Source organism: Aythya ferina (genome assembly GCF_964211825.1).
Source record: "Aythya ferina genome assembly, chromosome: Z".
NCBI classification, from domain to species: domain Eukaryota; kingdom Metazoa; phylum Chordata; class Aves; order Anseriformes; family Anatidae; genus Aythya; species Aythya ferina.
The window spans coordinates 36154533-36166663 of record NC_140299.1 but is presented as its reverse complement, the minus strand read 5'-3'; the positions used below and the strand labels follow the sequence as shown (position 1 = coordinate 36166663).

Below are 12131 nucleotides of genomic sequence, written 5' to 3'. Positions count from 1 at the left end.
AACCTATGTTTGTCACAGGACTCCTACAAATAACTGAAGTGGGAGATCCAGGGGGAAGTGTAATAAAATAATAACTTTTTTTTTTTTTTTTTTGGATACAGTTTTGATACATTTTTCTCTGTAGCTCATTTGTTAGAAAAACATCTCTGCGGCAGATTTTCTTATTAGATATGTGGTGATCACAGTGCAAAATTACAGGGGGAAATAAAAAAAGGATTAATCCTGTGAATTGACATATTGGTCCTATAGATATGGCCTGTGCTGTCTGTCCTGGAAAACTACATTCTATATTACTGCATCTGCAACAACGGATTTTGTGTTGCAGACACTTTGTAGCATTTTTTCTGGTATGCAGTCTTCATTCTTGAAGATGCCTTACCTGCTATCTTCCACTCAATAGACAGAGGTGCTGAGCACTCATAATTGCATATGAAGTCAAAATTTTTCCACTTGGTTTCTATTTAATGTGAAGTGAATTGAATAAAATAGGACCTTGTGACTCAGACAGACACCTCATGTATGTGCTTTTGATGTTAATGTCTGTGAGCCTTTGAGTCTATATCTGTAAAATCAGAATGATGTCCTGTATAGGTTACAGAAATTTATGAAGGTAAATTCACTAGTATTTCAGAAATGGGTATTTAAATTAAATACTAGAGAAATGCTTTTCTTGAAATCAATGCCTATCTTTGAAATGCATAGCACACAATAAACAAGTCGTGAGACCACACATACAATCAAAATGTGTGAGACAATATACAGAAGAGTTACTTCAAGGTATTCCATATTACCTATTCCTGACTGAATCAGTCATGCAGTGGAAACAGTATGTGCTTCCGTAGTTAAAGCTATGTCAAAGAAATTAGGTTGCAGTACAAGTCCCCCAGGTCATACTTAAATGAAGACTGCAATGTTACATTTTCTACACAATATTCTTTTAACATGGTTATGTTTTCATACATACATGTCCTCACAGAAAGAAGGTCATGGGTATGATACAGCATCTTTGTGAAATTAAAAAGTAAAAGACCACTATGCGGAAGTAAAATCTATGAATCATTTTCAGATTACTTTTTGCTTAGGTGAATGTAATGAAGATACACTTATAAATAGGCAGAAGACTGGCACAAAGCCAGCACAATTCAGAAAACAACAAATCAGTTCACTGTTACTGACACAACTGCAATAAAATACTGCTTGGTCCTCCTGACCACAGGGAATGAATGGTTTCTATGAATAACAATTTCAGCCATACCCCTTGAAGAGTGGATGGATGTAGCGAAAGACCAGCACTCTCTGTTCAGTGAATCTTTATTTTAGTCTTGGCAGTCAATCACTTGCTTGATGCAATTCTTAACTGCCATAAAATTACCCACAGTGAAAGAAAAAAGTGTTGGTTTTGCCTGATCTGAAAACTCTTTTAGAGGAAAGCACTAAGCGCTAAGGATAGCTTGTCAGAGACAAGATGGATTAACACAAACACAGTGGATCGCTTAATGCCTTCACTTCTTTTGTTAACTGGATTCTTTGACCCGAGCAACAAGACTTATCAAAAGACTTCCACCCCATCCTTCTGAAGCATCCTATACATGCTTCCACCAATGATAATTGGCTAACATTCACTCTTGAAAGAAAGGTAACTTCAGGCACTGCCCTCTAAGGCTATGAGAAAAAAGTTGATTTAAAAGGAAGTGAGCATGGCTGTGCCCACATTTAATTATTCTAGAGTCACTTTTATTTTCCTGTTCTATAGAGTCTTTATTTTGAATATTAATCCTTAAAATACATCAGCAGTACATGGAAATATCAGAAGCTAATGCACCACTATTTCTGTTATACTACGGTGTGTTGGACACCATAAAATTTCAACCGTTGAAAGTGAAAAGAACTATACATTTACTTCAGTTTAAAGTTAGCTGGCTTGCTTTATTTCGTATTAAAGCAGGATTACGTTTATGACTCTCGGCTTCTTTACTTCCATATTCTTCTCTTATGCGACATCAGAGAATTAGCTGCTTAACAGACATTCTGAAATTCTTCAGACTTCAAAACAAACATCTTGTCAGACATGCACAGAAGAGAGTGAAAATTGCATTTGTATAAAATATGTCTTTTTAAAGACATATTTCTTAAAGGCCTGTTTCTTAAATAATCTAAGAATTGAACTATACTCATTTAAAATTTAATAACAAATAAAATCCCTTTGGATGTGCAAATCAAATAACAGTAGCAAATTAGACTGCAAAAATTCTGAGTAAGAAACATTTTCCTAAGAAAGCTATAGACCAATCTGTGCTTCTTTTGGAAAATAATCTCTCCTTAAAAGAATGAAAACTCAAATGCATCTAGCAACCACCCTATGAACATATCTTTATTTATATGGAATTTCCAATATTTTTAGGGCAACATTTCTAATCAGTAAATAAAATTTGTAATTTTCTGTAAGTTGATAGAGCACCCAATATATCTGCAAAAATTTGTATTCTTGCAGGTATTTCTGTTAAAATTTTTAGAATAATAGAGTCCTACCGGATCTTCTGTTTTGTGGTTATTCAGCAAATCAGACAGGAAGTCATCATGAAGGCTTTCTCTCCGAATCAATGTAAATTCACGCAGAAAAACCGCTCCTTGGTTTTGGTCTCCACAAACCTATTAAAAAAATGATATTAGGAAGAGATATTTCAATTCTACCATAGATACAGTGTCCAAATAAATAAGGCTGGAATACTGAAATGTCCATTAATGGTCATTTGCCTTCCATTATTAAACTCATTCTAACCAGTTGCCATTGACATTAATGAAAACTGATGCATGCATTGAAAGAAAGCCAGTAAGTTAATAACGGCAATTTAAAAGAGATTCTGTTTATAAAATACATGTATGTTGCTATTTCTTACTTTTAACTAAGGCCTATAAAGCGATTAAAACATACAATTTCTTTTCTGAAGTGAATTTAAATATTTTGAGAGAATAATATTTAGAATGTACTTTTTATTTTTGGAGCAATTTATATTTGTTCATCAGATTGATCATATTGTCCTAATAAAATAGAGCTAAAAATTTCTGATAGCCAGAAAAACAAACAAACAAACAAAAAACCACCTTATATGTAAATACAATGGATAGCAAACTTAAATACGCATGTGCATTAAAAATCATTTAAATTTACTTCACACCTTCTGTTTCTGAGTTTAGCAAGATATATAAGCTATTGGAGAAGGAGTTTGTTTCTTCAATAAGTATCTAAACAATATCTATCAAAATGTCATAGGTACTATTAAGGCATTGTTACAGTATTTTCTGAAAATGAATGCAAATAAATGCACATCATTCTTCATGTTCCCCATCTCCTTTATTTCTTAGGTTATCCAAGCCAAAGACATAAGAATGGCTTTTTTATTTTATTTTTAGATAATATAAATGCTGGAAACTGAAATTAAAGCACCTAGGGCTTTTTCCATATTAATGGAAGATCTTGCTTTTCATGAAACTGAACATAAAAAAATTCTACTGCAGGTGAAATATCCATAAAGTCTATTAATGACCAAAATAGGAATTATCAAGAGGAGTTTTTTCAACATCTCACAACACAACTGGAAGGTGAATCAGCTTGAAAGAATAATCAGTTTTATTAAAATGGGCAAGTAATAATGTTTTGTATTTTAGCATTTGACAGTAGAGAGTGCAACTCTGGTATGAATTACCCAAATGTAATGGTCATATTTTATATATATGAAATACTGATTTATCTTCTGGTAATACAATATTGATATATAATTACAAGGCAACAGTGGAATTTCTGGATACCTTTTTCTCTGTTTCTTCATTTGAAGAACAAGATCCTATAATCTGGAATGACTAATATGCCATTTCCTCATGTTTTTTAAGATAAGCACTAGGGCTGCATTACTGAATTTATTTTGCTGAGAAAAAAGGCCATGCTCTGCTGCTTTTATTATTACTATTCCTTGTGTTCATCCTTTTGCAAAGCCAGATGCCATATGTATCCTGGTTCTAGTTATCCTAGCTGAGAAGTTCAGAGAGAAAGAAGGGTCTGGGAGTACTGCAAATATGATGTGTCCAGAGGGAGGGAGAATGAAGTATAGATTTGCAAGTCAGTTTGTATTGCCATTTAAGAGGAGGCAGTCCTCCATGCCATCTGGGAAGTGAGATCAGAGCTCCTGGAAAGTTAGTGCAGCTACTGGGGTGACTATAAGGAGATAAACTAATAAAATTGAAGTGGGGGTAGCAATCTCATTTTGAAGAGGGTAATGGGAAGCAATAATAAATAAGTAAATAAATAAATTTCTGTAAAAGAGAATTTTGTGACTCTGGGGCATTAAAATTCATATCTTGCCGACAACATTGAGAGATACACCCGCTAATAATACTATCATATTATTGAGTTATGTTGATGAATAATCCTCTGCAATTTCAGAAAAAGATACATGTACGTGTCCAAAGGAAAATAAAGCCCTGATACTGACACATATTTTTTCTTAATTAAAATTATGGACAAATCATTATTTTATAAACAAAAAGTGTCCCCGAAACAGTTGACTTTTCATAACAAATAACCACATAACCACAGGAGTGGCAAAAAAATGTTCATCAATAACAGTTGTTTTTTTTTTTTTTTATAAGAGGAAATCTGTATTTTCATTATCCTTAAAAGTAGCAGTCCCTATTTGTGATTTTAAGTGGTGAAGATAAGTAAATTTGATGGTGAATTTATGATTAGCTAAAGTTTCTCATGATTTTGTGTTCCTAATTTCAGAAATCAGATGATGAACTGTAAAAAAAAAAATGCTTCCTCACCAATGACGCACCTTTCTGCTTTGCTTATTTTTAAACAAACTCAGAATATTCAAAATCTTTTCCCTCTAAAATCAGCCAGCTTCTATTTTTCACAATTTCTAAATAGTTTTCAAAAATAAACCCAACCTACTTCAGGACCACATTGTCTTCCTAAATTATCAATAGCTACAATCAATACTGTGTAAAGAATGTGTTTGTGGTATCAAAAATATCAATAAAATATCTCTAAACTTTACAATTTTTATCATACCAATATTAATGCTTTCATAGCTTATAGTTACATGCCAAGGAAGTGGATGCCAGAGGCACTACACAGGAAGAATACATAGAAAAAGAGTAGAATAAAGACAATGGGAAACTGAGGTTGAAAGAAGATGAAAAAACAAAGGAAACAGTAATGAAAACATGAATATATATATTTTTTTGCTCAGCAAAACATAATGATAAGGTCTTGAAAAAAAGGAGACAACTGAGAAGCATGCAGCCATCTAAAATATTTTTTCTCTTCTTAATTTATAACAAATGGGTTTCCCCTTTGAACAGCAGTTCCTCCTGGGTGCACTGTGTAATTGTAACCTATGCATCTGCTGATGAAACTTAGACCTAGCAGAGGATGGTCTAAGAGAACTTATTGAGAGAACAGAAATCAATCCATTTAACATAAATGCCAGTAAATTGGACTAATATCCAGAAAGACTGTTTTCCATTTTTCAAGCTTCCTTAAGGCCTTCTCTTCCTTAAGGTTACATATATATTGCCATTTCATTCTCTTGGGAAAACCGTTATTATTGTAACACATCCCATCTCTGTTCCTTCAGTTTATGGGCAGAATAGCTTAGAAACCAGTCCTCAAATATAAAGCAACTTCCTAAGCACTGAGCAAACCACGCAAAAAAAATAGCCTGGCAGAAATCTGTCACTTAGATGACTGAAGTCAGCATCTGCAATAGTATGTGGCTAGTCAACAACCTGCAAACTTTGCAGATGAGGTTTTACTAATGCATACATGAAGATAACAACATAGCACCAAAATTTAACAGCATCAGGAAGATATGTGCGTAATCAGATGCCCAACTATCCTTACAAAGACCTTCTGAAATTGAAAAGGAAACCAGCAAAATTCTAATCAATAATCTTTTTATCCTTTTTAGTTCAGTTGCTATCACTCTTGGATCAGTCTAAAGAATGAATTGCTACATTAGACCCAATGGTGTTAGTCCAGGATGAATCTTTGAAAAGTCAGACATGGAATAAGAAAACACAGAAGAGGATAAAATAGAATAAGAGAATGAAAGATTTTACACAAGCGTGAGGGTGAAAAGATACATCCCAAACAACATAGGCAAGACCTCAAGGAACCAGCTGCTCAGCCACAGCTTTTATTTTGGATTCTCAAAGCCCAAATAACACAGAAAATTATTACCAGCATTAAAAAATTAGGAAAAAAAAAATAACATTCAACAAACTTAACAAATCGGGTTATTTAAGCCTACTTTTTTTTTTTTTTTTTTTTTTTTCTTCCGAAGGCAACCTTTATGGGTTAGATTCCCAGCTTTCCTTGGCTTGGATAGTTGGTTGCTACTTCTTGTCTTTCAACTTTTATATCTTATTGCTTTAATCCTCTGCTTGCTACTTTTTTTATAAATGGGAGAAAGGCTCATCAAAATTTAAAAGTGAGGTCAATTCTAAACTACCATTTTTTCAGTACTGCAATGTCTTTTTCTAACATTTGAAAATACAATTCCATGTCCTGGGAAACATATGACAGAAACAAACAAACAAAAAAAATCTTTAGTCCTTTTGAAATTAAATTTGTCTTGAGACCTGAACATCAACAGTATTGTTTTCTGGTTCCAGCCTTTCCAAACTCTGAAGATTTTATTGTTTCTGAATTAACAGTCTCTTAGGAAACTAGCTACTGTTTGTAATGTTTTTGTAGGTTTAGAATTTTTAAAGAGGTTCTTATTTGAAGTCTGTGAAGGTACTCACAAAGTACCTCAAAATACAAACCCAAATAGCAAATTATTTCCCAAGGGAATCTTTTATTCAATGGTGAAATGTTCCCAGCAGAAATCTTTTTGCTTGTCTTGAAATATATTTAATCTTTTTTCTTTCCTCCCCTTCCTTCTACAGAAACTGAATTCATGATTATCTTAATGGTAATGCCCTGACTTCTTTTTAAAGCTCTGTGAAGGAAATGTGGCTTTGTGCTAATTATTTTCAGTTCTTAAACAGCCACAATAGAAGAGTGGTTAATGTATTCATTGAAAGAATTATTTAAGCTCCATTTCAGTCTCTCATTATAAATGAACAAAAGAAACAAAAAGTGATTTGCACTCAAGAATTACAGCATGAAGTGTCCCTCAAACACCACCACCAGCTACTAACATCTTGGACAGACATTAGCAACGATGGGGATAAATTTGTAAAGCATGCACACGCCTACACTTGACCCGCAGTGTACCAACAAGAGAGAAAGCCAATATGGCCCCATTAAATGGAGTGGCAAAAATGCAGAATGTACAAAAATACACCAATTCTCTTGCTGCCAAGCAACCTTGGCCAAAAAAAAATAAAATAAAATAAATGTTGGGAAAGTTGGGCAGAGGCAGGGGGAAGAGGAGAGGAGGAGGAAAGAAAAAGAAAAAAAAGAAAAAAACAAGGAAAGAAAAGGGAAAGGAAAAGTCAAGGAGAAGAGAAGAGAAGAGAAGAGAAGAGAAGAGAAGAGAAGAGAAGAGAAGAGAAGAGAAGAGAAGAGAAGAGAAGAGAAGAGAAGAGAAGAGAAGAGAAGAGAAGAGAAGAGAAGAGAAGAGAAGAGAAGAGAAGAGAAGAGAAGAGAAGAGAAGAGAAGAGAAGAGAAGAGAAGAGAAGAGAAGAGAAGAGAAGAAGAGCAGACTGAGTAAAAAAAAAAAAAAAAAAAAAAAAAAGTCAAGTCACAAAGGAGCAAACGAATCAAAAATAGACAACTCCTTTTATATCCTGCTGATTAGAACTTTCTAGAAGTAGTTACCAGAAATGCACAGGGGCAAGAAAGTGTAATGAACAAGAGCAGGGATTTTATTAAGGAACATTATTTAGTTTCATATTTAATGGATAGTTAGGAGATATTTGGATAGATTTCGGTATGACTTCTGTTCCTCAAACAAGTTACTAAAAAAATAAATATAAAATCCAAACTGTGGTTTAAGCTGTATTCTGTTTGAATTCAAGACAGATTGAATATTCCTTTAGAAGTTCCTCCCCGAGTCTTCTTCTTGTGAGGTTGAACAGGTCCAGCTCTCTCAGCCTTTCCTCATAGAAGAGATATATTGTGTTCTTCATGCTTTATGTTATATGATATCTGTATTATTCACATTGTCTTTCACTATGAGATATATATATACAGATTAAAACTCATATTAACCTCTAATGCCCCTGTTAGAAGCTTTAATGTAAAACAAACAAACAAACAAAAACAAAAACAAACAAAAACAAACAACAACAACAAAAAAACAATGACAACAAAACAAAACAAAACCAGCCACTACTGTGATTTAACTATGTTTTTTTTCTCCTACTGTTGTATTGGTAAAATTATTTCAGGTCCAATTCTATCATCTGAATATGTATGGAAGATGAGACTGGGTAAAGTACATCTGTTCAGGTATTTATATATTTTGATGAAATTCCCCTTGAGACATTTCTTCTCTAGGCTAAACATTTCCCACTCTCTCAGCCTTTCTTCACAGGAGAGGTTCTCCATTCCCTTAATCATTTTTGTGGTCTTTTGTTGGACTCTCTACAGCATGTCCATGTCTTTCTTGTACCAGGGGCCCAGAACTGGCCACAGCACTCCATATTTGGCCTGACTATTTCTGAACAGAAAGGAAAGATCACCTCCCTTAACTTACCGGAAACACTACCCAATGCAGCCCAGATACTTTAACAGCAAAGGCACACTAATGGCTCATGTTCAACTCGGCATATACCAGGACTCCAAGGTCCTTTTCTGCAAAGCTGCTTTCAAGCTGTGTGGCCCCTAGCATACCCTGGTGCCTGGAATTGTTCTTCCCAGTGCAGAACTTTGGACTTCCTCTTAAGGAACTTGGTGAGGTTCCTGTCAACCCATATATTTCCAGCCTATTGAGGTTCCCCTGGTTAGCAGCATGAGCCACTGCTATATCACAGAATCACAGATTCACAGAATTTCTAGGTTGGAAGAGACCTCAAGATCATTGAATCCAACCTCTGACCTAACACTAACAGTCCCCACTAAACCATATCCCTAAGCTCTACATCTAAATGTCTTTTAAAGACCTCCAGGGATGCCGACTCCACCACTTCCCTGGGCAGTCTGTTCCAAAGCCTAACAACCCTTTCGGTAAAGAAGTTCTTCCTAAGATCCAACCTAAAACTCCCCTGGCTCAACTTAAGCCCATTTCCCCTCGTCCTGTCACCAGGCACATGGGAGAACAGACCAACCCCTACCTCACTACAGCCTCCTTTAAGGTATCTGTAGAGAGCAATAAGGTCACCCCTGAGCCTCCTTTTCTCCAGGCTGAACAAGCCCAGCTCCCTCAGCCGCTCCTCGTAGGACTTGTTCTCCAGGCCCCTCACCAGCTTCGTCACCCTTCTCTGCACCCGCTCAAGCACCTCCATGTCCTTCTTGTAGTGAGGGGCCCAAAACTGAACACAGTACTCGAGGTGCGGCCTCACCAGAGCTGAGTACAGGGGGACGATCACCTCCCTAGCCCTGCTGGTCACACTGTTTCTGATACAAGCCAGGATGCCGTTGGCCTTCTTGGCCACCTGAGCACACTGCTGGCTCATATTCAGCCGACTATCCACCATCACTCCCAGGTCCTTCTCTGCCTGGCAGCTCTCCAACCACTCATCTCCCAGCCTGTAGCTCTGCTTGGGGTTGTTGCGCCCCAGGTGCAGGACCCGGCACTTGGCCTTGTTGAACTTCATGCAGTTGACCTCAGCCCATCGGTGCAGCCTATCCAGATCCTCCTGCAGAGCTTTCCTACCCTCAAGCAGATCGACACACGCGCATAGCTTGGTGTCATCTGCAAACTTACTGAGGGTGCACTCAATGCCCTCATCCAGATCATCGATATTAAAGAGCACCGGCCCCAGCACCGAGCCCTGGGGAATGCCACTAGTGACCGGCCTCCAACTGGACGTGACTCCATTCACCACGACTCTTTGGGCCCAGCTATCCAGCCAGTTTCTAACCCAACGAAGCGTGCGCCAGTCCAAGCCAAGAGCAGCCAGTTTCTTGAGGAGAATGCTGTGGGAGACGGTGTCAAAAGCCTTGCTGAAGTCAAGGTAGACCATGTCCACAGCCTTTCCCTCGTCCACCTAGCGCGTCACTTTGTCATAGAAGGAGATCAGGTTCGTCAAGCAGGATCTGCCTTTCATAAACCCATGTTGACTGGGCCTGATCGCCTGCTTGCCCTGCAAGTGCCTCGTGATGACTCTCAAGAGAATCTGCTTCATGAGCTTCCCTGGCACTGAGGTCAAACTGACAGGCCTGTAGTTTCCCGGGTCTGCCCTCTGGCCCTTCTTGTAGATGGGCGTCACATTTGCTAGCCGCCAGTCAACTGGGACCTCCCCCGATCGCCAGGACTGCTGATAAATGATGGATAGTGGCTTGGCCAGCTCCTCTGCCAGTTCTCTCAGTACCCTTGGGTGGATCCCATCCGGCCCCATCGACTTGTGCACATCCAAGTGCTATACCAGGTCACCAACCAGTTCTTCGTGGATAGTGAGGGCCACATCCTGCTCCCCATCCCCTTCCACCAGCTCAGGGTACTGAGTATCCAGAGAACAACCGGTATTGCCGCTAAAGACTGAGGCGAAGAAGGCATTAAGCACCTCCCCCTTTTCCTCATCTCTTGTAACTAAGTTTCCCCCCGCATCCAGTAAAGGATGGAGATTCTCCTTAGTCCTCCTTTTTGTGTTGATATATTTATAAAAACGTTTTTTGTTATCTTTAACAGCAGTAGCCAGATTGAGCTCCAGATGAGCTTTGGCCTTTCTAATTTTGTCCCTGCACAGCCTCGCAACATCCTTATAGTCCTCCCTAGTGGCCTGCCCACTTTTCCAAAGATTATAAACCCTCTTTTTTCTCCTAAGATCAAGCCACAATTCTCTGTTGAGCCAGGCTGGTCTTCTTCCCCGCCAGCTCGTCTTTGGGCACGTGGGGACAGACCGTTCCTGCGCCATTAAGATTTCCCTCTTGAAGAGCGCCCAGCCTTCCTGGACCCCTCTGCCCTTCAGAACCGCCTCCCAAGGGACTCCACCAACCAGTGTCCTGAGCAGCTCAAAGTCAGCCCTCCGAAAGTCCAATACAGCGGTTTTACTGGTCCCCTTCCTGGCCTCGCCAAGAATAGTGAACTCCACCATTTCGTGGTCACTCTGCCCAAGACAGCTCCCGACAATCACATCCTCCACCAGTCCTTCTCTATACGTGAAGAGAAGGTCTAGCGGGGCGCCACCCCTGGTAGGTTCACTAACCAGCTGCGTCAGGAAGCTCTCTTCCACGCTCTCCAGAAACCTCCTAGACTGCTTTCTCAAGGCTGTGTTGTGCTTCCAGGATATGTCAGGGAAGTTGAAGTCCCCCATGAGTCCAAGCGCTGAAGATTTCGCAACTTCTGTCAGTTGCCTGTAGAACTCCTCATCCGTCTCCTCATCCTGGTTCAGCGGTCTATAGCAGACCCCGACCAGGACACTGGCCTTGTTGTCCCTGCCGATCCTAACCTAAAGGGACTCGACTTTGTCATTCCCAGCCTCGAGTTCTACAACATCGAAAGATTCTTTAATATAGAGAGCCACACCACCACCCCTTCTGTGCTGCCTGTCCCTTCTGAAGAGCCTATAGCCAGTCATTGCAGCACTCCAGTCATGAGAGTGGTCCCACCACGTCTCCGTGATGGCGACCAAGTCGTAGCCTGCCTGCTGCACGATGGCTTCCAGCTCCTCCTGTTTGTTACCCATGCTGTGTGCACTGGTGTAGATGCACTTCAGCTGGGCCATTGCCTTATCCCCTGGCCTTGCTATTGTTCCCCCTGGCACAGCCCCAACAATCCTTGCTTCAGCCCCATCCCCCTTCTTACCTAGTTTAAAGCCCTCTCAATGAGCCCTGCCAGCTCCTGGCCCAGGATCCTTTTTCCCCTAAAAGATAGGGATCCGTCTGCGGCCATCAGGCTGGGTGCTGAGTAAAGTGCCCCATGGTCAAAAAAAAACAAGATTTCTGCGTTGGCACCAGCTCCTGAGCCACGTGTTTAACAGGTGGGCTTTCTGTGTCCTGTCTGTACCCCTCCCTGCCA

General features: G+C 39.2%; 1 protein-coding gene across 3 annotated transcripts in view; it reads right to left on the bottom strand.

Moving 5' to 3' along the window:
* Positions 1 to 12131, bottom strand: part of ADAMTSL1 (ADAMTS like 1) — a gene marked incomplete at its 5' end in the record, with an annotated part of 470451 nt that overhangs the window by 349999 nt on the left and 108321 nt on the right. For all 3 annotated transcript variants that reach the window (XR_014687385.1, XM_084504894.1, XM_084504895.1), the window contains one exon: positions 2530 to 2649. Coding sequence is in view for 2 of the 3 variants with exons in the window: in XM_084504894.1 (XP_084361020.1) it covers positions 2530 to 2649 (120 nt within the window). The remainder of the gene's footprint in view (positions 1 to 2529; positions 2650 to 12131) is intronic.